Raw genomic sequence first — 25339 nt, forward strand, 5'->3', positions numbered from 1 at the left:
CGACTGCGATACCATCAGGTACCGAAATGCCACTGAGCTGTTAGCAAACTCAGTCGAGCAAACAAGCTGAGCAGACTCCTCCATTAAATACTAGACAGCAATATCAACCCTGATAATCAGATGAATGTTTCCAAATTCTCCATCCATTCTGTTCTTTATTGGCCACATTCCTTATTTTGCCTTGGACAATTTTCGAGTGAGTTAGTGCTTTTATGATAAGGAGTTGTCCTCATAAGGGAGGCTTTTCGCCTGGACCTTACAGTTGCAAATTCAATATATGAATCTGTACTCTCATCCATATGCGTCAGGACCAGGCCTCAGTGGCATCCCATAAGCTTCTTTACATGGAACCATGTATTTGGAAGTACAACACCAATCGTAGCCAAAGATTTAGGAATCATGGGAAACGTCATGCCAAACATCCAGGTTGAGGAAGGCTGATTTACACTGACCTATAGTAGCTCTGCAGGATTCTAGACAGAGGGTTTTCTCGGTTCTACTTAGAAATTCTGGAAACTGATCCTGCACTCTTCTGTATGCAAAGTGAACCATGTCTCTTGCCTTATGAGAAATTCAGGAAGAAACAGTTTAAGAAGTAATGGTTAGGTAGGATTCCACTCAGGGCCCAATTGCAAAATGAAATAGATTGTCAGCAAATAGAGGGATCTTTTCTGCAGTGGACCGAGCAAGATTCTGGAACAAACTTCCAGAATAATCCTGCTGTGATAGTGAGCATCATTTGCCAATGTTTAGGAAGCTTTGCAAGGTGCATCTTTTAAAGCAAACTTTTAAGGATTCCACTACTGTTTTTTTTTCTGCTGTCTTAATACGTTTTAGCTTTGTGAGGGTTAGTAAGAAGAATGTTGCCTACTAATGTTTTCTGTCATCTCAGTTTTAGATCAAATTGTATACACATCACCTCAGAATTGGTCAGAAGTGAAGTTAGCATTAGCAGTGATTTAAATCAAAATATTAGAAAACCTCACAAACAAAATATGCTTTGATGTTTTTAATGCAGTTTTGAGATACATGTATTTCTACTCTGAGGCACATGTAAAATAAAGATGTCTGATTTGATTTGGTGATCTGGTGAAAACAGTTGCTCAAGAAACAAGACTTATTAAATGTTTACAGTTCTTCTGTGTGGGAAAGAAAGTCATCTGTCTGGGTCGGATGAGTCTCACGCAAGCCTTGGGGCAGGTTGATGAGTCTGCTTAAGGTGGGAATCGGTATTCCTGCCACATTCTGATCGACAATCCTAAGCATACTATCAGGATTAAGGACATTTTGCAAAGAGGGAAGGAGCTGAATGTCACATATTAATTTCAATTAACCAGACTGTTCCTTGGCTGCGGGCTTCTAGTAATTTTGTTTGATGGATTCTAAGACATCCTACATAATAAGTAGTCAATATAGGTGGAACTGAAGAGGTCGTCCTGCCTTTCTCTGGTTGGTTTTGCTTTTAAAATTGCTTGAATTAAACCATGTTTAATGAAGGTAACTAGTTTTCATAGTAAAGAGGTCAGTCTCTCAAGGATTGATGCAAATGATAGCTTAATCATTATTAATTAGAGATTGCATATCGTTGAGTGCTGTTTGTAATCAATAAAGACCACGTCTGTACTAGTACCATTTCTACCATTTTCCTCCCTCCAAAACAGATTTTCATCACAGTCAACTGCCTGAGCACAGACTTTTCTTCTCAAAAGGGCGTGAAGGGGCTTCCTTTGATGATTCAGATTGATACATACAGCTACAATAATCGCAGCAACAAACCTATCCATCGTGCTTTCTGCCAGATCAAGGTTTTTTGTGACAAGGTAAGATGAGGTGCTTGTTAAATATGTAAAAATACAAGCTGCTGAATACAAAACAGAAATGAGTAGAAAATCTTTTTGTTTAATAACTGTTTTATTTTCAAAGGCTTCATTTTTCCTCAGTTGTTTAAGGCACATTGTGTTCTGTTTTGTACTTTTTTCCCTTTCCTATTTTTTTTTTTGTGCTGGTTTCTTTTTGTTTCCTTGCTTGTTCCCTCGTGAGTTACTACAATGACTTTGGTCAAAATGTTATATCCCAGAATAACATTGGGATGCTGTATTCCCATGTACTCTAGGAAAGGGATGATCAGCAGACAAAAATAGCATTCCCACTGGCATGTGCCATTTTCCCTCTCAGAATGGAACAATTCCCAAAGCATTCGGGGGGGGGGGAATAGTGCCTGATAGGAGATAGTTGCCAAAATTATCTCTGCTACTGGCAAAGAATATAAACCCATATCACAAAACAGCTGAAAAATAAATATGGGTGAAATAACAAAAATGAGGCTAATTCACACCCCTTAGTTCCTAATAGTATTTATAGTCCTGCTGTTGATTCAATTACATTTTTTTAAAAATTATTTTATTTTTTCATCATCATCATCATTCTTTATTATGGTCACAGACCAGCAAGATCATAAGAAAACAGAACATACACAAAGAACTCCTATATGTATTATATGAATCCTTCTTTATTTTATTTTTTGTTACAAGAAATGAATGCCATTCCTCAAAATTCAAACTAAGACTCTGGCTAGAGATTTTTTTATTTTATTTATTTAAAATATTTTTATCTCACCTTTCTCCTTAAAAAGGACCCAAGACGGATTACATCATTAAAAGACAATTTTTAAATCTAACAACAGTGAGTATATAAATACTAAAAAGGATCAAACAAACACTATACTAAAAACAAAAACAAAAAACACAGACACACAATACCAGAACCAAAATTCAAAGCAGTAAAGTACACAAATCAACTTAAAAACCCCACTTAGGCAACCAGTCACTCAGGGAAAGCTTGCCTGAGGAGAAAGGTCTTTGCCTGCTTGTGGAAGGACAGTGAAGTTAGGGCCAGCCTGGTCTCCTGTGGGAGGGAGTTCCAAAGTCTGAGAGCACCAACAGAGAAATCCCTCTCTAATATACCCACCAAAAACGTACCTGTGAATGTGGTGGGACCTAGAAAAAGGTCTCCTCTGATGATCTTAACACTTAAGCAAGCTCATAAAGGGAGATTGAGATAACATGGGCCCAAGCCCAAGAGATTTACAATTTAAATGACCATAAAGGAAGAAGAAGAGAAAAGAAAAGTAACAGGGACTGCTTAGATAATAATAAAAAGGCATTTAAAAAAAAAACATCTTCTTGACTTCTTAACTTACCCAAATTCGAGATGGACTGACTCCCCAAACGAAGCCACAGAATCGAACGTATAAAAGCTGAGCAGGGCAGTTGAGGATAGCATATTTTGGAGAGCGCTCTGTCATAGGGTTATCATATAAAAGAAAATAAAATTATAATAACACAAAATAGTAGACAAAATAATAATAAAGTTTAAGAAAAACAATGTAATTGAAAAGAATAATGAATACGAAGCAGTGTTAAAACAACAGCAGAAGTTACTCAAAGCTTTTTGGAATTTTTAAAAGTTTTCAAAGTGTATGTTTAAAAGATAGTAATGCAGGAACCAGTTGGATGTCGAGTGTTGCCAAAAATTTCTGTGTTGCAACTTACATGTTGCCAAAAAAGAGAAAATATACCATCAAAAAGAGGGTGCTACTCGTGCATGAACCATACATATTCTGTTTAGTTGATATAGAAAATACCTTCATGCAGAAGACAGCTTCCTGACAATACTTCAGAGAGGAAGAATGATCTTCTGTAAAGATGAACTCTAGATTCCTACCAAAGGGTATTCAAGAAATTCACTTCTTTCTGTTTTGAGACATTAACAGGAAAAAGCATAGGAATAGATTCAGAAACTGTCCTCACAGACCGTTTCTTGACCCACGTAACCCTGTACTGTCAATTTTATTTGTTTGTTTGTTTGTTTGTTTGTTCCATTTTTACCCTGCCCATCTAGATTCAGGAATAAAGATAAAAACAGCATTAAATTAACGGTGTCAACACAGGTGGGACAACTGTGCAGAGTTGCAGGCGGGATTCTTCCTTAGCCTTACCTGGAGATGCCACGGACCTGAGGCTTTCTGCTGGCAAAACACAGGCAATGCTGGCTGGGGTGTGTAATCTGGGGATTGTAATCCACCCCCAAAAAAGGAACTTTTCAAAGTGCTGGATTACACATGTTGGGTTTGCGGGAGCGGTGTTGCAATCAAATGCCTCCTCCACATCCCAGCCCAAACACATTATTATGTCCACAAGGAAAAAGAACAGCAATGTTTTGGTTGCTAAGCAACGATGAATTTATGAGCAGCAATAACAAGAATGGGGAAAATGGTAACGCTATGGGAGCCATAGATGAGAGAGCCTCAGAACTGCTTCCTTGATCTTTTCTACCTCAGCATCTGTGATATGCTTTGGTCAGAGGCAACCTGGCATTAGGGAAATGCAGAAGAGAAACACCAGCTATGATGAGTAACTTAATTAACAAAAACATTTTTTCCCAAGTAGTGAATCTCAAGTACTTTTTAATGGTAATTTTAGGTCAAATATTTGCAGAGATTTGAAGATACAGTTTGTCTGTTAAAAGCTCAGTAAATATTAAAGGAATGAATGTGGTTCTTATTACCCCCCCCCCCCCAGCCCCTTGGCAGTTTTTAAAAACTAATGAGGAGTAAAAAAGGAAAATCTTTTAAGAGAATGTGCCTCATCAAGGGTGACCTATTAATGACGGGGAGGTGAGCCTTCAAGTTATACATATTCATCACTTTGACTATCAATGCGTTTAACTGATACTTCACATCTCATGGTTTGGAAGCAGGAAGTGAGTGTTGACAGACCTAATCAAAACCATCATAAATGAAGGAGAAAAGAACATGGGGTAATTAAAATGTTACCCTTATCAAACCTGTAGTTTGGATAGTTACAGAAGACTAAAATGTTAGCTCCACAGGCTTGTTGGATAGCTCAGTGGATTAGGCATCTAGCCAGAGATTCCACCCTGGAGTTTCTTATGAGAAGCGCCAGCCTGTGTGGCCTTGGGCAAGCTGCATAGAGAAGGTAATGGTAAACTACTTGTGAGTGCATTACCAGAAAATTCTGGAGTAATTATAGGTCAGAATTGACTTAACGGCACATAATTATTCTCACCCATACTGAAGACACAGCATGGAAAAGTTACTTTCAGGATTGACAGAATCCTAAAGCTAGTATGTCCACTGACCACATTGCCTGAGGAATTCTCAGAATTGTAGCTAGAAATGAGAAATAGTACTTTTTTAGAATACGTACCACTCTCTGAGTACTCAGCATGGCTAGTGGTTGCTCCGGCTGAGGGAGTGAAGTAGTTATAGTGCAAAAATTAATGTTCACATATTATGGACCCACTGACTTGTTGAAGAGGGTCCGTGAAGGTTATTCAGAAGGTTATTCTGAAGCACTTTCAAGGATCAACCATGCAACATGGAAATCTTCTAAGACCTGGCCTTGCTCCTGGATGCCCAAGTGGCAGGTGTAGCCATGGGTGCTTTTGCACTCATTTAGCAGATGGGTCATTAATGATCAATGTGAAGACTGATTAATAAGGTGGTCAGAACTCTGCAGATACCACATGGCTGGTGGAGAGAAAAACTGTAGAAAATTTAGGCCATAGGCATAATTACGTGGGTGGGGGGGAATTAAATATCTTTGAAATAAGTGCAATGCAGCTTCCTTATCATACAGTCCTAGACACGAGGGGACGAAACTACAGATGGGGAAAGTTACTCTGTTTTTGTACAACAACTCCCAGAATCCAATAGCACCAGCAAATAAGCACAGGACAGGCATGGGACCCAATGGGAGCACATAGATTTCACCTCCAAGGATACATATGCCATCTAGTGGTGTAGGATGAGAACACTGTAAATAACTGAGATGGACTGTGAAGGAAAATGAATACTGAAAATAGCATGCATGTGTTCTCTCCCATTTTATCTTCAAAACAGTCCTGTGAGTTAGGGGTGGCTGTGATGGGCCCACCATATTTATTTAATTACTTCTTTTTATTTGAAAGTATTTATGTTTTACTTTTGCAGCATGTATTCAAGGCAGCTTCAAATAGAATGAAATCAGGAGTAAAATTATAATAACGTACAGTGAACAAAAACCAAGTCAGAGTATTCTCAAAGAAAGGTTTGATAGCAGTTTCCAAATGCAAAGAAAAGGAGCTTCTTTGATGGAGAGGGTGGTTGTGGTCCCATCTGGGAAATGTGGCTGTAAAAGTCCCCCTTCCAGTTATTGGCTGGACTGCCCATAGCTCTACAGCAGAGCTTGGAAAAGAAATTCATGCTAAGTGTTGTAGTCCAAAAATGTTACTATTCAGGGTGTGCTCTTTAGCTTAAAACTGACAGCTTTAATTGGACTCGATCAGTGGAGTTGCCACAGTAACACCTACACACAGCCCTGTCATCATTCAACAGCAGATGTGGTGCAGCATTTTGTATTAGCTGAAGCTTCTGGCTTGTCTTCAGGAGCAGTCCTGTATTCAGCATATTGAAGTAGCCAAGTCTGGAAGTTGCAGCAATATAGTCACTTTGTATATTATGGTGGAGCCCAGTTTTTAAAAGGATAACCACAAGGGAATAACACGTTTTGGAAAACAGCCCTGCTCTGTGTGTATTTGACAGTCACGTTGAGATTTGCTGCTTCTCCGCATTAACCCAGCTGCTCTCAATGCCCTTTCATCTTCTAGAAAACAGTTATTCCTTATTATCATAAAATCATAGAATTTAAAGAAGTACCTTAAATAGCATTAGGTAGGTTGTCAAGGAAACGTCAGCCACAACACTGATTCGGTTTAATATGACTCTTTCGCAATGAGTAGGATAGAATTACTGCCAAGGTGGTATGTTTATGTGCCTTATCATGAAACACACACTCACACACACACAATATTAGAAACATATTTTCTTCAAAATGACTGCAACATTTGGTACCATTTTGTTTGTAATACAATAACTACCATGTCCCTTGCTCTCCTACGATCTGGACAGATGGAGAAACTATTGAGGAACTAAGTAGGTGCAAAACCTAATGCGGGCTTTATAGAAGATTGCTCAAAAGTAATCTTACTAATTGCCATCAAGTTTTCCTCCTCCTTCTGGTTTTTGCAAGAGTGTTTTCCAACCTATGTGACTTGAGGCTCTGAAGGTTTCAGCTACCAGATGCACACCTGTTCCAAGCAAAGCTAAAGTATTTCACTTCCAGGTACCTATTGCAACTGGAAAACTTGCAAATCCTCCTGAAGATGCTATTTCACACATGCTAAATGAAACAGATGAATCCCAGTGATTGCATAACAGAATCTTTGTGTTCAGACACCTGCCAAACCTGGGATATTCTTCAAACATGTTTTTCTGAAGCATATTCAGACAATGTGTGAGTGTTTCCATTCACCCATCTCCATGCAACTGAATCTACCTACCAGAGGTCTTTCAGGGCTTGTTTTGAAAGTGGATTTTCTTTTTTGGCTTATCATTAAGCCTGTGCACTATAGGCAGCTGAGACCAACAGTTGACACTCAAGTGTTTTTATGCAAGATAGTGGTGTTATGAAGTCAAGGCATAGTCTTCTTCTCATTCAATTTGCCTGTCCTTCTGTGAGGACCAACCCCATTCCCACATAATGGTGCACTAAGATAGGAGAGCAACGGGTAGATCTTAAAATAGGTGGGCAAACTGTAGGCCTGCCGGTGTTGTCAGACTGCAGTTATCTGCACCACTGAATGTGGTGATTAGGACTGAGTAGGAGTTGCAGCCCAGGGGCTGCAGCTTACCCACCTTTGCCTTAAATGCATTGTCAAGTCATTTTATGTCCAGCTGGACAAAGGCAGGTAGGATGCGCCAATAGTGTGACTCTTAGGCAGAATAACACGGACATTTCTTTTATTTTGGAAGTGGGGTGGCCTATCACGGCTCTGCCCTCATATGCACAAGGGTTGTACAGAAAGCAAGCGAGCAAGAACTATTAGCAGCATGTGTGCCTATGATTCCTGAGAAAAATATTTTCAGTGTTACCCTACAGGGGACAGGAACGATTAAGATAGTACTCAGATGACTAACATAGCTTGGTGAATATTAAGATTCACGGGTTCAGCCATTTGAAGCACAGTAGGAAAGAGCCTTGGCTGTGTAGAATTCCACTGTGACTCCCTTTCTTAGCATCTTAAATTTGTAAGATCGTTACACAGCTTCCCATTGACTTGCGTTCCGCTTTCTGCCCATGCTAAATAAAAATAAAATGCTACAGAAAGGGTAGATGGTTTACCTACTGACTTGACATCAGCTGAAAGAGATTTGTAAAGTGCAAGGCAGCAGGACGCCTTGTACGGACATCTAACAGAGGCTTTGGTGCCAAGCTGGGAGATCAGTGCTAAAGCGTGAGAGGCACCAAATAATACTGTTACAGTTTATGATAGTGGAAAAATGGGTCTATTTTAACATGGAATATTCCCAATCAACCATGCCTTGCTGCTGGATTAGGTGGTATTTGGGTGCCTGTGAAAGCTAAGATAGGAAAACTGGCTTTAGGAGGCTGCAACTTCTAGAATACTCCAGGCAGCATTGAAGCATGAGGGATTCTGGGAGTGGTAGTCCAAAAAAGTAACATTTTAAAGCTCCCAAACATCTCTGGAAATAGTGGTAGTTGGATTTGGGATCTTTAGTGTGCAAAATATTTGCTCTACCATTGAGTTATGGATTTTCCTCAGTAGAGGATGAAGGAGGCAAAGGAAACCTGTAGTAGAGGGGAAAGAGGAAAATGTGGTCTCGTCTACTTTTCACTTCATCTCTCCCTAATGGCTTACCCTCAGATGTGGCCTTTGATCAGGGAAAAAGGGTTCCCTAGCCCTATTTTGTTGGAACGCCCACACAATTTTGATTAAAATTGTTACACAAATAGTTATGGTCATCAAGAAAATTGAATTTGAACATTACTGGCCATTTGCTGGATCAGGGCCTGTAGCTTCTCTCCATTCAAAATCAAAATAGCCAGCTTAGATATGCTTTTTAGATAAAGGCGAAAATCCTAAAGTTTGCATAACTTGCCATAGCTAATGGCAGTTAATTGATGAGTTGTAGAAAAAGTTGCTCTTAGTTGCTTGACTGGTTATGTACCTAATTGCGCAAGTGATCCCAGTGCCTTGTCTATGAATTGCAGTTAGCTGCAGCAAGTTACACAAAACTGAAATAAACTCCAATATGATTCTGGCCACTCTGTTGAGTATAAAATATAGTTAACCATTAATCTCTAAGGAAGAAGAGCAGCCATCATCAATTCACACAAATTGGGGCAATACATGGGGAAAAACTTTTAATAACTAACCAGCTGCAAAGGAAGGGGTTTTCATTGGGAGGATTTTGCCCTTTACCTTTTTCCATTTATTTTTCCATTATTTTAAACTGTTAATAGTTTTAACTTGTAATAGCCAAAATCCTGTTGTACAGTAATGATACAGTTGCCGACAACAAGCTGCCACTGATTAAAGACTTCCTCTTTTTGTTTTGATATCATTGCGCCTTGTATACAATGAGATGAAGCAGTGCACACATAAAAATTGAAAAAGGAAGCCTTTAATCAGTGGCATTCTGCTGCTGTCATTCCTAACGAGCAAGTGGAACCCGCCCAATGGGATTTGTAATGCAATATCAAATACATATCATATGCTTAATTCTTTTTTTTTTACTATTGCACTTTACTGCATTTTATATTCTTTATACTTAAAAAAAATATTTTGTAAGCTCCCTTGAGTCCATTTATTGGCAGAAAAGCAGGGATTAAGTAAACTGGATGAATAAATGAATTGCTTATATATAAAGATGGTGTTTGAAAGGCAAAAGTGGACAAACGTTCTCATAATGTTTAGATTGGACGGTAGGCCCAAATTTGTTTCAGCCTTGTCACTTGTGGGCTTTCTACTCCCTCCACTGGCAATCTGTTTGTCTTTAGTTCTATGAGTGCTTGTGTTCTTTTTTTCCTTCATCCAGTTTAATAGGTTATTTTGTTCACTTTCCTGTTTATGTAGCTGTTTCCTTCTTGTTTTGCAAGCATTAGTTGAGCCCATTTTCTTATCTGGCTCTTTTTCTAAGACCAGAATCCTACAGCTAATCTCATCTAGAGTATTCCTGTTGCCTCAGTGGGATTTACATAGGTGTTGACTTACATTGAGCAAAATTCCCTAAATTTGCTTGCAGAGACATAGGAGTAGTGGAAGCTGAAAAGCTATTACAGGCAAGCTTGCAAAGAGACATTTAAGAAGTCCAAAAGAGGACTTTAAGATCTACCTCTGTTGACTTAGTAGACCTAAGAGCGATTTTTCAGTCCCTACTCTATAATGTGTAAATACATTACTAGGGAATTGCATACTACTGTGTAAACACTAAAGAGCAGAGAACCTTTGCTTAAATGATTAAAATACGATTTTGTGAAGAAATAGAAATTTAACCATTTAGTTTATTAAAATAATCAAATTGGTCAGTATTCTTCTGTTCGTCCCAGCTAAGAGCAGATTTGGTCAGCTTGAGCAGTAAATGGACACCATGTTCTTCTTCATTACTATGAAAGCTAGGTTTAAATCCTTTTGCTTTTCCCAGGCAGAGTAGATCTATTGAATCAATGGAAATTTTGTTAAGTCAGTACTTAGGTAAGCTGCGTAGAGTCAATGAATCTATTCTCACTGGGGCTAACAATTGGTTATAAACCCTAATCTTTAGCTATGCAATAGGTTCAGGCCTAACTACGTCTGCGGATGTGACTACAGGTGCTGTTTTAGCAAAACTGCATCCTATAAAAGGAATTTGAGTGCACCAAGTTGTCGGCTATATTATAACTCCCAGAGGAAGCTACTGTGGTTTAGTTTAGGAAATCACAAAAAGAGGCAGTCCTGCCACTGGGCAAAGTGAGATAGCTGCTTCAAACAGCAGATTTAAGGTGTCAGGAAATGGCAGTAAATTGTTATCTATTGGATGTGTAGTTATTCTGTTTTTCTGCTAGGGAGAGGTGGGATTTTCTGTTTTATATGCCAAAATAGTTTGGCTCGCTTTAGGTACTGTGCATAGCATTCCATACTTTACCTCAGTCAGCAAAATATCTTGAGCCATCTATTGTTCAGATTCAGTTCTGGTGTAGGTAATTAAAACATATGAAATATAAGTTAATTCAATATACTGAAAGAAAAGCAAGATTCTTTGTCAAAGGCAAGCATAAGAAGCAAAGAACGAGACACTTTCTGTCTTAAAAGTGGAGTAGATCTCAAGATACTAGTTCCAAGGGGTTATAATAGCTATCAGCCATTTATCTCTATATCACAGAAGCATTGCCTTACAAAGAGTAGACTTAAATAAGACTTCATATCTGTGCTTCTCATGACAGGGAGCAGAAAGGAAAATCCGAGACGAAGAAAGGAAGCAAAACAGAAAGAAAGTGAAGGGTCAGATACCGCATCCCCCATGTAGTAATGGTGAGAAACATTCCCTGTTCTGCTAGTCCTCATTGTGCCGAAATATACTTAAGGTAGTCGTCCTAGACCTTAACTTTTCCCTCTGTCTCCCCGAGCAGCTGAAGGGAAAATGACCACCGTCCCTCTTCCAAAGAAGAGTGACATCACTTTCTTCAAAACGATGGCCGACTTGGACTCCCAGCCTGTTCTCTTCATACCAGATGTTCACTTTGGGAACCTCCAAAGAGCTGGGCAGGTACGAAATAAGGCAGTGGTGCCTGCTTGCATGTCTGTCTGTAAAATCCTTTCACTTTTAAGTGACTGTGTTTACTCACGTCCTGGAGGAAGCTCAGCAGTGCATGGGCGTAACCCATGAAACGGTCCTGTCCAGCCAGTGGGAGAGGGACATGTATACCCGAAGGTGCCAACATTTGAAACAGCCTTAAAACGATACCTTTGGTACAAGAACTGAAGTGGGCGTCCCATTTTGCTGAAGCAAAACAAAATGCCACGGAGAAAAAAAAGTTCAGTGTTTCATTTCATTTTGTTTTGGCAAAATTGGATCCACAAACTGAACCACGAACCAGCCCAGTTTGTGTTTTTTCCCCCCCTGGTTCCTGGTTCAGTTCGTGCTTGTCTCTAGTCCTTGGCTAGAATGACCATACTCTCGTACCAAATCAAAGTACATGTTGCACCTACTATTTACTAACTCTCATCAGCAGTATCTTTCCAATATGTTTTGGTCCATTGAGAAAACCCAGCACTCAGAGACTAAATTGCTCATTGTTTGAATGTGCTTCCTGATGAAGAATGTCTGTCTGTCATGTCTGCACCTGCTGACTTCTGTCCTTCCACAGTCTGCATCTGGTCCATGTCTACCTCCGCAATTTTAGGGGATCTTTTTTTAAAAAATGGGCTGAAGTCCTGCAGTCCTTTCTAAAAGGGAAGTGTGTGCACACAAGGACACAAACATATGTGCAACGTATCATTCTGGCCTTTTTAAAAAAGGAGTGCACATATGCCAAACCATACCCAGCGATATTGTTTGCACCCAATAACCTCTAGTTACTAAAGCACGGTGGGCAAAGTGTGGCCCAGGAATAGTCTCCATACCTCCATCAGCCCTCCTTTTGCAGAAGGGAAAGAAATAATTGAATCCCATGTAACACAAGGATAAGCAACTTCCAAATATTCAGGGTGTGCACAAGCATACCCTGGACCCTGGGGCCCCCACAATCATGCCAGTCCCTTCCCCTCCCTGTATTTTTTTTTTGATTGAACAGTCTCCTTCATGCCCTCTAGTGGCCATAGAGAGCAATTTTGCAATTTTTGGCTGGTCCTGAGATGTTTCAAATCACACACAAACTTATAAGCTTAGGAGCAGCCTCTGAGAAGGTCCTCTGTCATGTCCTCACCGAGAGAATGACCTCCTCAGAAGATTTTAAAAGCTGAGAAGACTCATATGGGGTGATGCAGTGCTTCAAATAGCCTAGACCCAAGACGTCTGGTGCGAAAAACATCACTGCCAAGACTAAAACAGCTGAAAGGGAAAGGCAAAATCTACCCCTAGAGAGCAAGGAGACTTACAGAACCGAACAATATTTTTTAATTTTATAGGATGTGCGGCCCATGAGGTGCCCCAAAGCTGCTGGGTCACAGTTACAGTTTGATCCCACTTTGCTCCCCTCCTCTTGATACTTTCCAAAATACTCATTTTTCAGACCTGAAGTGGACTTCTAGATACTTCTTGTTTCCTTGTATTTAATGTTTTTTGGCATCTGGGGCAGTCTATGCTGTTTGCATGTCTGCTGACTGAGGAATTCTCAAAGTGGTAGTCCACAAAAATAATGTTTCTAAGCTTCTAATTGTTATTGGCAAGCAGTGCTAACAAGAGTTAGCACTGGAGCATGTTCACAGAGCATGGACAGAGTTCCTATTCCAGTCCTCTGAAGATGCCTGCCACAGAAACTGGCGAAACGCCAGGAAGAACAACCTTCAGAACACGGCCAAAGAGCCCGAAAAACCCACAACAACCAGTGCTAACAAGAGTTAGTCAAAAGACGGATGCAGATATTTTGCTGCTTCATTGCTAGTCTTCAGTCATACAGGCCACATTCTTGTCTCAGTGCCTGGGATAGCAGTGGCTAAACTGACTACCTCTTTCACCTAAGTATTTCACTGGACAACATATAATGACACCAATGCAACTTAACTAGAAAAAATGATTAAAAATAAAGTTTAGCTTTTCCAGAAACCATTTTAAACTGGTATTCAAAGCATCAAGCTTTATATTTGTCTTGTGTGTGTTCTGTGCCATCAAGTCAGAATTGACTTATAAGCAACCCTAATAGAGGTTTGAAGGTAAGTGATGCATTTAAGGAGTCGTTTTAGCAGTTCCACTCCCACATTGAGTTTCCATGGCTGAGCGGGGATTCAAACCCTCCTCTCCAGAGTCCTCCTCTATTTGCCTTAGGGGAACAAATAGGTGTTGCCCCCCCTTACTTCTCTTCACACATTCAAATCACTTGCAGCAGGATGGGAGTCTAAATAATGTTAAGACAGACTGAACGGTGAGTAGAATGATCTTCACCTGACTAGGAGGCTCACTGTAACAGGGCTTAACATGACAGGAGTAGGAGTTTACCATTAATTTATTTTAATCAGTTCCCATTTAGAAAGTATAAGTACCTTAGGCACTGTGACACCAGCTGTCAGGAAAGTTATTTTCCAGCACCGAAGAGACTAAACACAGTGACAGATTTCAACACAGATTCTCCCACCACCTACCCTATTCTATACAGGAATATAAGTAGGAGAGAGAATTTGCATTTCAGACATACACCCACCCCCCATCATGCTGTAACTTAAGAATTGTGATACATACCTGTTTCAACTTAAGAATAGACTATATCTGTAATTGTTAAGGCTTTCATGATAATATGTTGTGCATATCTCTACCATTCATTAGCTTCTATCCATCTATCTTGGGTGAAGATGCACCGCTCAGTGGCAAAGATGGCTTTGCACGTACAGTAAAAGATCCTGCATTTTGCTCCTGAGATCTCCCCAGAGATATTGAAAAAGTTTCCAGTCTGAAGCCATAACTATTCAGTAATGGTGTAATGGTATATTTAGAGTGCCTTTGTTCATCATGACAGTCCTGTAGTCATGCTCCAGGGACAAGCCAAAAACTGAAGGCAACTCTGTTGATATACAGTAGCAAACCAGTTCTAGCAGTTTTTATTTTCACCAGAAGCCAGGGGGTTTTGTTTTCTTTCAGGATTTTTTAAATTTTTATTTTGTAACTCTAATAAATATTAATTATTAGAGTTACATTACTAATACTTATTAGATTGTTATAAGTATTAATAATCTAATAAGTATAATCAGAACCAAGCAACCTGAAAACCCTTCACATTCCAACAGTGGATCATTGCTGATGAACTCTGATTTGCTATAAAGCAGCATCTTATGTTACTGTGGGTTTATTTACTGATATTTATCTTGGTGTTTCTTAAAGAAGATGAGAGCAATTGCCGTGATTTTTCCATGTGGTAGGTCAGGCTATGAGAGACTGTCATCAAGTAAGTTTTGTGGTTGAACAGGGATTTAAACCCAGGTCCCTAGTCTGAAGTTCAGTGTTCTAGCCATTATTACCGCCTTTTACCAAAGTCCATAGTAACAAAGAGAGCAGTGTGCCACCTTTATGACTGGCATATTTATTACTGTAAAGGCTTTCAAGGAAGTGAGGCTGTTTGTCTGCTCAGCTCATGCTATCACTCTGCCCATTTTAAGGTGCCACACAACCACTTGTTATTTTACTGCCACAAGCTAACACAGCCCCCCTTGCAGAAATATAGTCAGTTGTTTTCACTGGATATTTGCCTAACCCTTCATTAGACTGGCATTCTAAAGCAAAAGAAGGGCAACCTACCATCAGTCAAGAGAGAGAGAGAGAGAGAGAGAGAGAGAGAGAGAGAGAGAGAGAGAGAGAGAGAGAGAGAGAGAGGTTAAAAAAAGGAGAAAATGTTGGAAAAGTTGCTTTTAAAAACTACAATTCTGGGACTCCCCAATCCATCATGGCCAGCTGTTGAAATGGAATAGGGATTCTGGAAATTGGATTTCAGCTAACCTAGTTCTGAGAGAAAGGCCCTGTTCAGGCACTGCAGTCTGAATCTGAATAGGGCTTGAAATATGGTAGAGCTGTGGGGGCACACACAATTCCCACTCCTATATCCCCACTTCATCTGCAAGACAGGGAGACCTTTGCATATTCACAGGAAAAAATGCAATTACACTTTTAAGTATGTTCTGTTGAGCGCATTTGCACTTTTTCCATGCTTAGGAACCTGTGAATATGTGAACATTTGCATGTCTTTGTGATGGAATGAAGACACGGGCATGGGATTCACAAGTGCGCTTCTGTCTCCATTACCCTTCAGGTCTTACATGGATTCAGGTTGTAACACCTGAATAGGGCTGAAGTGAAGGAGGTGTCAGAAACAGAGTAGTTTGGCCCATTTCTAACTGTGACTGTATCAACCAGTGGTCTATAGGTTACTCGTGAGGGAATGCTGTGCCTCAACAGGTTCCAAACTGCTTCTCTATAAATATAAATGATATGAGCCAATAAGATCTTTTCCTGCACAAGTCTTGCTGGAATGAGAGAGAAATATGTACTAGATTAAATATTCTCAATCAGGCAAGCAGATACAAAATAAAAACCTTTATGCAACTACACTCTCTTTCTCTCACTCACTCACTCACTTACTCACACACACACACACACGTAGTCTTCTGTGTGGCAACTCCTGTTGATCTCATAGCAATAAATTTGTTCTTTGTTCACTGTTACAGGTTTATTATAACACAGATGATGAACGAGAAGGGTAAGACATTTATTATCTTGTAAGTTTTAAAGCCAGGAGTCCCACCCATTGACCCCAAACAAAGTGTTTTTTTTAATGCAGTTAAGAGGCAAACATTCAGCCTTCTCTCATCAGATTGTTTTTTTTTAAATCTAGTTGCAATTTTTGTTAACCTATAATGCAGGCAACTGATACTGTATCATGTAAAACATTGCATGTCATACATGTGGTGTGACAAATGTACTTGAAGATTGTTCTGTTAAAAATGTAATTCATCACTATTACCATAATAGTAATGCATTACTGTTACGGTACAAATAATTCATTACTGCTACTATATTAGTACAGTAATTCATTACTGTTACCATAACAGTAATGACCATAATTTTAAATTGTGCAATACTCTGATAGAGTTAAAGAAAGAACCATTGAAGAAAACAGTCAGTTATTCATGAATGAATATATAAAACTTGTGACATGAAGAATAACAATCTTACTGTCCCCATTAAAAAAGCAAAGCAAAAACAAAGTGTGTTGCTTATATACTAAAGCACTCTGCTTTAGGCAGTTAACAATTTTTTAATTTGCATGTCTTTAATTTGCATGTCCTTGTGCTTCCCCCCCCCCCAACAAGTTGGGTACTCAATCTACCAACCTCAGAAGGACAGAAGGCTTAATGAACCTTGAGCCAGCTACCTGGGGTTGACACCAGGTAGTGGGCAGAGTTTTGACTGCAGTGCTGCAGTTTAACCACTGTACTATGAGGCTCCATTACTCCGAAAAGTAGTGCATTAATAATAGTGTTATTGTAAATTATCCAAGCTCTGGGAAGCTTTGATACAGTTCAAAAAGTAGAGATTTTGGGGACAGAGTGTGACCTCATTAGAGGCCTCCACAGGCCAGATTGGGAGGTCTGGGCTTGAAATTCTGTCTGTGGGCTGGGGGGGTCTTCCACCTTTGATATAAGTACACAGAAGAATAAAGAGTGGTCATTCAAATAAACGTAATGCATGGAGTGATTACATTAAACAGTACTCTCACTGTTAGGTTTACCTTGTAAAAAGGATCAAAGTTAATAAAAATCAGCTTCCATCTGTTTAGTCATCAGTAACTCAGAAGTTGGTTGATGTTGCTTTTCTCTTTTTGTGAGCGGTGTGCTCCAGTGATGTTTGTGTGCTGTTATTCATTTGTTGAGTAATAGTACTCAGCATTTTGAGTTAATCTGTTCATTTATGGCAGTTGCACATCTTTTTTTAAAAAAATATTCCTTTGTAATGTATAATGTGTGTAAGGACATTATTGTGTGAGATTGGATCAGCCAAGAGGACAAAGGGGATATGTGGGGGTACTACTGGTACCCTCTGGGACATCAGCAGACATGAGTCAAAAAACAAATGCATGACACTGTCCAGCCATCTCATCCTCTGTTGTCCCCTTTCCTCTTGCCTTGACACTTTCCCAACATCAGGGTCTTTTCCAGGGAGTCCTCATCTCATTAGATGGCCAAAGTACTGGAGCCTCAGCTTCAGGATCTGTCCTTCCAGTGAGCACTCAGGGTTGATTTCCTTTAGAACGGATAGGTTTGATCTCCTTGCAGTCCAGGGGACTGAAGCCCTAGCTCACAAGAAAATGTTATTTCCTCCGTCTGCTCATGCTTTGTACAGCTTCTGGCCTTTGACTGTGAGGACTGTTATGGTAACATTTCATTTCATACATGACTATAACTCAAGTTTGTCTCTTTGTTTTGCTCCACAACAGGAGCATTTTGGCCAAAAGGATATTCCGACCGGTAGAAGAGGACTTTGTCCCACCACCACTGAAGCAAATAAAGGAAGAAGGGACAAAAAGAGGTACCTGTGTGTTCTCAGACACTTTGTCCATTTCCTCTGATTTGCAGATCATTGAGAGAGAATTACTGGGGGAGAGAGAAAATGGAATGGAAAGGCAGTTCTGAGGAGAAGCACCGTCACATAGGATGGTCTCGAACAGCCTACTGCTCTCCAGATGTGTGGGACTATGGCATCCACGGTTGTGCTGGCTTTACTACCACAAATCTGGAATATACTAGGTTGAGGAGGGCTGGTCAAGAACACTGTAAAGTGCCATTGGTCTAGAGGTCAACATGATGGGATGTGTGTCAAGTCAATTCTGACTTGTGGTGACCCTTCTCAAGGTTTTCTAAGTAGAGATTACAAAGAATGGTTGACCTTCCCCTTTTTCTGGGGTCATCCTGCATTTGTGCAGCTTGCCCAAGGCCACACAAGCTGGCTGTTTGGTGATGCACAGTGGAGAATCAAACTCCCAACCTCTGGCTGTGCAGTCAGATAATTAAACCAATGAGCGAGCTGCCCAGGCAGCACTGGTGGAGTGATTAGAAGATGGAATTAAGGTGGTGAAGGCACAGGTCCAATCCCCGATCAGTTATGAAGCTTGTTAGGTGACCATGAGCCAGTGAACTTTTTCTCAGCTTAGGCTACCTCATTGGGTTATGAGGATACAAAATTACATGCGCCATGTTTGCCAACCTGAGCCCTTTGTGAAAAGAGTGGAATAGAAATGTAATATATACAAACATGCATTCATGTTTGTATATATTGTATATATATAAACATGGTTTCTGTACACTGCTAAAATTATTAATTTTGAGAGAAGTCGCTCTGTCAGTCTGATGCAGCATATGTAATAAAAACCAAAGCAAAAATGAAATGAAACAAAATGGCTGTGACCCCTTAAAGACTAACAGATTTGTTTCAATGTGTGCTTTTGTGGGTTTAAGTCTACTCCCTCAGATAAATTGATAAATATTCAGCCATAGGCTTATATTCATGATGGGAGTGGAGACCCCATATTTTTTATTTTTGTTTTTTTGTTGTTGTTAACATTATTACGTTTCCGAACTGGGGTATATAAAAGCAGTTGAGTCTCTACTCCTGTCTGTTTGCACCTCCATCTGCATGCTTATATAAACATAAAAATAAAACCCAGTATCAATATGTCATAAATATGTTATTTAATGGTACTGCTGTTTTTGGAGCAACACAGTGGGGTTTTTAAAGGGTCCAATCAATCTCTACATGAGAAAATAATATAAGGTTCTGGCCCACTCTTCTTCATATTATCAGCACTTGTATTCAGCTTTTTGCCCTTTCATTAATAACTATTCTCCTTATAAAATCACTTCATAAAATGGGAGAATTAAGGCTAGATAGCTCATTGAGTTAGGTATCTGGCTGGAGTTTGGGAGTTTGGTTCCCTACTGTGCATCCTGGGGAAAGAGCCAGCCTGTGTAGCCTTGGGCAAATTGCATAATCCCAGAGAACCTCTAGAAGAAAGGAATATAAACCATTTCAGAGTACTGTCTACTAGTAAATCTTGAAAAAGGTTCCCATAATCTGACTTGACAGTGCATTATTATTTATTTATTATTAATGGCCAGTGTAGTTGTTGCAAACTGCATCTACCACTCAACTGTTTAGAAGTGACCTGTAGACTCAGTAGATACTAAGAAATATGTATATTCATAGAAAGACTGCTTCCCAGAGAGAGAGAGAGAGAAAGAAAATAAAGATTTGGGTATTTCTAAACCAATGAATATGCTTCCTGACCCGACGCATCCTTACTATGTGGGATAGTTTTATTTTTAAATCAGGGAGTCTGGCTTCTTTCACTTGTCAGTTTTGAGAAGAATTATATTTCTTTCCAAGAGGAAGTAACTGAATTGTGGGGTTGTTATGTGTCTGCTCCAAAGTTTGCTTCTCTCAATTACAGTACTTCTATACGTGAGGAAAGAGGCAGATGAAGTATTTGATGCTTTGATGTTGAAGTCCCCTACTGTAAAAGGACTAATGGAAGCAGTAAGTATCTGTTATTCCTACTTCATTTATTTTACTGTAGTCAAAAAGCAAGCAGATGAACAAACAAAACCCATGGTTTAGTTTTCCAGAAGGGGGCAGGGCATAATAAAGTAGAGCATTGTTTTATATGTTTGCAAAAGTGTGGTAAACATGAGCGTTCCCAGTGTGGTGTAGTGGCCAGAGTAATGGACTATATATACAGGCGTACCTCGGTTTACGAACACCTTGGTTAACATAATTTTCGGTTTACGAAAGAAAATCCATTGAAAATAATACCTCAGTTTACAATTTATTTTATTTTATTTTATTTTATTTTATTTTTGCAATACGAAGCAAGTTTCCCCAGGATGCATTGTGCCTGGGAGGTTTATAGTGCCACCCCCATGCATGCGTTCCTATGGGAAACTGCATTTTGGTTTGCAAATTTTTTGCAATACGAAACGTCCGGGAGAACGCATTAAATTCGTCAACCAAGATACAGCTGTATAAAATTATTATATAATGTATTGTCTATATATATTATAAAATATAATCATCTTTAAGGTGTCCCATGGCTTTTCTAGTTTTGTCTTGCTTTGTTTGTTTCTTTGGATTTTGCCTGATATGCTTGCACAGACTAAAACGGCTACCTCCTCTTCAAATTTCCTCAGTTACCTTGAAAACTGTATTAGGGTTGTTGTAAGTCAAGTCTGACTTGACAGCAGACAACACCATAGTAAACATGGTGATTATGGACTATGCCCAGTGCCCATTATTATGACAAACATGGTATGAATGGAGGCTGGGAGAGCCTGTCTCTTACAAGGATTCTTGGGGGCTGCTGTGCATCTTTCTCTTGCCAGTGGGGTAGGTTTCATGCCTTCCAGCATTCAGGATCAAAGGCAAACACTGTACCCATTAAAACCAAACCTCTGCAAATCTAGCACTTTACTGTTTTTGCAGAGGAAGCCAGAGACTTTTTGAAAACCTAGAGAGAGAGAGAGAGAGAGAGAGAGAGATATCCACTGAGCATGGTGGAAAAAGACCCACTGAGCATGGTGGACCTTACTTCCAAGCAGACAGGTATAGGATTGCAATGACTGAGACCGTCAACATTGCCATGCTTATGTCAAATCCCAGGCGGTGGGAAGGGCTATGCTTGGATTCAATAAGAAGCAGTATAAGGTCAATTCCTCTTTAGAACTTTGAAGACCTTTTCAGTCTTAAAGCCAATTAGGAGGAGCCAAGAATAGACCTTCTGCCTGGTTAGTAAGGCTAGCCTGACAACTGGAGGTGTATCAGGTCAGACATTTAAACTTTAACACACTGTTTCTTGTTTCTGTCAGATCGCTGTTAAAAAAAATACTGCTTTTAAAAATCCTAGTCCTTAAAAATCAAGCCAGTGCTTTCTTTCTGTCATACCCTTGTGCATTCTGTATCTTAGTCACACCAGAGGGTGGTACAATAAGGAGATAATTTGTACAATATTTGGGAGGCTGGTAGTCCATGATCCAATAAACGTGCAAATTTAGCCATGTGTACAGGGTTTATTACTCTCAGTACTTCATAGCTGTCATAGCTCCTTCACAAAATTAATTGCATGTATAGATCTTCCTGCACGCTTTTCTGAATGGGTGCTTATTAATAAATAAAATCTTTATCTTGTTTATTTTCAAGCAACTCTGTTTATAAGAACCTTTGCTTATGACAAGCAAGATCTGACTTTAATGCATTATCAGAAGGCCACAAATAAGACAGCATAAGCTCACAGAAGAAGATTTATAAAGACTAGAATGATAAATGTTTCAAAATGTTGGAAGTGGCTGGGGTGGGGACAGAACCTAACTCTGCAAGAGATATCTGTGGACAAGAAATAATGTAATATTCTGCTGTAGGATGCTGGTGTGTATGGCCTGGAAATCGAATTGCATGGAATGGGCAGTTGTATTCTGACCATTTTGAAATTCTTGTGCTGAAAAGGTCTGCAGGCCATTGAAATAAATTTGCATGCTGGTGGTTATTTGCATAATTTATTCTATTCCTCTAGGTCATAAGCAGGGGCATTTATTTTCTCTGACATAAATGGAAAGATTTTGTTATGCACGCTGTTCCTCCTGTTGGTTATGCTCTTTTTGGAATGGGTTTGTTTTAGATTGTACTTTACTATAAGCGACTTATTGATATCTAACACTGATTCTGATTTCAGTAAAGTTTTATATTTGAAGTAGATTCTGGCTGTTTTATAAGGTAAACTGCCTGGGGAAGCCTATCTTGAAGTTTATCACATATATGCTAAATGCAATGTTCCATGAGCAAAATTCCACTTGTGCAACATATACCAAGGGTATGAAGAGAAAGATTGTGACTGCTGTAGAGTTGGTATAGGCTCTGAAACGCCAAGGTCGTACCCTGCATGGTTTTGGTGATAAAACATCAGTACTTTGAATTCCTCCCTTCCGTCCTGCATTCTCTTGCTTGCTGCCTAGCACCGCTGTTGTCTGCATGTGTGTGGGCTAACAATCTGATAGCAACAACCAGCCCAGGGGTTGGGAGGCTATTGGATATGAGCCTGTGAGTAGATCTCAGGAGCTTAGAAAGTTATTTTAGATAAATAGCATCATACCAGTTGCTTCTTGTTTAGTACAAAATTTAAAAATACTTGTTATTCAGCCATCAGTATTTTAAGACAAATGTACTAATAACATATTACCATTACAAAAGAGAGAAAAAGCTCTGTCATTCTTGCACCCAATCTGAAGGCAAGAGTGCCTTTATTACACCACTAAAATATCACAAACATATTCTGGAACTTGCTTCAAACAAAGACACACTTTGACTACATATTTGGCCATGGATTTTGGAACTCCTATGTTTCTTTGGATTGATGCCTTTGAATTGCGGTGCTGGAGGAGACTCTTGTGAGCCCCAGGAAAAATCTATCCATTTTGAAGGAAATCAAGCCTGAGTGCTCACTGGAAGGACAGATCTTGAAGGTGAGGCTGCAATGCTTTGGCCATCTCATGAGAAGAGAAGACTCCTTGGAAAAGACCTTGATGTTGGGAAAGTGTGAAGGCAGGAGGAGAAGGGGACGACAGAGGATGAGATGGTTGGACAGTGTCATCAAATCGACCAACATGAATTTGACTCAACTCCGGGAGGCAGTGGAAGACAGGAGGGCTTGGCGTGCTCTGGTCCATGGGGTCACGAAGAGTCGGACACGACTAAATGATGACAGTGTTTCTTCTGCACCACCCCAAGCTCTGTAATGCTGAGGAAGACTGCTGCAGGGCCAAAAGCTAGCTTATGTTTCTGAAATTTTAATGGTCCAATAGAAGTATCACTCACCCTTGTCTTCAGATTATTACCATTCATTGCTTTTGCACTAATTTTTAATTTAAAGTGCACTTAGATGCACAAAGGTAAAGGTAAAGGTTCCCCTTGACAATTTTTGTCCAGTCGTGTCCGACTCTAGGGGGCAGTGCTCATCCCCATTTCCAAGCCATAGAGCCAGCGTTTGTCCGAAGACAATCTTCCATGATCACATGGCCAGTGCGACTTAGACACGGAACGCTGTTACCTTTCCACCGAGATGGTCCCTATTTATCTACTGGCATTTGCATGCTTTCGAACCACTAGGTTGGCGGGAGCTGGGACAAGCGACAGGCGCTCACTCCGTCGCGTGAATTCGATCTTACAGCTGAAGATCTACAGACCTTACAGCACAGAGGCTTCTGCAGTCTAACCTGCAGCGCCACCACGTGACACCACAAAAGATTGCCCCATATTCCACCCAAACTCTAAAATTATTGATGCTACCAGTTGTTATACTGTTCACCCAAAAACTAAAATAAAATGTTTTTTAGACTGGGAGAGAGAGGGAGAAATGCCAAAAAGTATGTAAAAAATTGCAAGATTTTAAAAAAAAATATTTCCTTTAGGTATCTATAGGAGTCTAGTAATGGAGTAGGTGGGGGCTTCAGACAGTTTGTCTCACTGTATGTTCCCACGTGAAGCTGCCTTTTGGGGATCCTATGGTTCCTGCCAAGGTCTTATTTATTATTTATTTAGAAGACTTTTGTCTTGCATTTCGCCTTAAAAAGGACCCAAGGGGGCTTACAACATCAACAATATTTAAGCTAACAGCAGTGAGTATGCAATACTAAAAGGATCAAATGAATACAATACAAAAAACATAAGCCATACCCAAACACATTCAATGCAGTAAGATATTTTAGTTAGGCATCCTTCAGTCTCGAAAGACTATGGTATCGTGCTCTGTATGGAGGACTTGGAGCAGCGTCTAGTGTGGCTGAGGAGGCCGATTCGAGAGTGACAGTCTCTTCCACACTGAAGACAAATCCAGTTTGTCCCCTGTCCAGCTCCCTGGTTTTGCTGCTTTTGTGACTTCCTCTTTGCCTCAGCCTGCTGGGCAAGGGTCTCTTCAAATTGGGAGAGGCCGTGATGCACCGCCTGCCTCCAGGCTGAACGCTCAGATGTCAGGGTTTCCCATCTGTTGAGGTCCATTCCTAAGGCCTTCAGATCTCGCTTGCAGATATCCTTGTATCGCAGCTGTGGTCTCCCTCTGGGGCGGTTTCCCTGCACTAATTCTCCATACAGGAGATCCTTTGGAATCCGACCATCAGCCATTCTCACGACGTGCCCAAGCCAACGTAGGCGTCGCTGTTTCAGTAATGTGTTCATGCTGAAAATTCCAGCTCGTTGTAGGACTACTCTGTTTCGAACTTTGTCCTGCCAGGTGATACCAAAAATCCGTCGGAGACAACGCATATGGAAGGTGTTTAGCTTCCTCTCCTGCCGTGCACAAATGGTCCAGGACTCACTACAGTACAGGAGTGTGCTTAGGACACAGGCTCTATAGACCTGGATCTTCGTATGTGTCGTCAGCTTCTTATTGAGCCATACTCTCTTTGTGAGTCTAGAGAACATGGTAGCTGCTTTGCCAATGCGTTTCTCCAGCTCAACATCCAGAGACAGGGTGTCAGAGATGGTTGAGCCAAGGTACACAAAGTCATGAACAACCTCCAATTCTTGTGTGGAGATGGTAATAGAAGGAGGTGAGTCCACACCCTGGCCCATGACTTGTGTTTTCTTCAGGCTGATTGTTAGTCCAAAGTCTTGGCAGGCCTTGCTGAATCGATTTATGAGTTGTTGGAGGTCTTCAGCAGAGTGGGCAACAATGGCTGCATCATCTGCGAAGAGGAAGTC

At 40.2% G+C, this 25339-nt stretch overlaps 1 protein-coding gene across 4 annotated transcripts in view; it reads left to right on the forward strand.

Moving 5' to 3' along the window:
* Positions 1 to 25339, forward strand: part of GRHL2 (grainyhead like transcription factor 2) — a 91946-nt gene that overhangs the window by 50003 nt on the left and 16604 nt on the right. For all 4 annotated transcript variants that reach the window (XR_012086965.2, XM_072999198.2, XM_020783400.3 and 1 more), the window contains exons 9-14: positions 1662 to 1820; positions 11346 to 11433; positions 11532 to 11668; positions 16270 to 16301; positions 18039 to 18130; positions 20049 to 20134. Coding sequence is in view for 3 of the 4 variants with exons in the window: in XM_072999198.2 (XP_072855299.1) it covers positions 1662 to 1820; positions 11346 to 11433; positions 11532 to 11668; positions 16270 to 16301; positions 18039 to 18130; positions 20049 to 20134 (594 nt within the window). In the remaining variant the exon portion in view is untranslated. The remainder of the gene's footprint in view (positions 1 to 1661; positions 1821 to 11345; positions 11434 to 11531; positions 11669 to 16269; positions 16302 to 18038; positions 18131 to 20048; positions 20135 to 25339) is intronic.

Source organism: Pogona vitticeps, chromosome 4, assembly GCF_051106095.1.
Source record: "Pogona vitticeps strain Pit_001003342236 chromosome 4, PviZW2.1, whole genome shotgun sequence".
In the NCBI taxonomy this organism is placed as follows: Eukaryota; Metazoa; Chordata; class Lepidosauria; order Squamata; family Agamidae; genus Pogona; species Pogona vitticeps.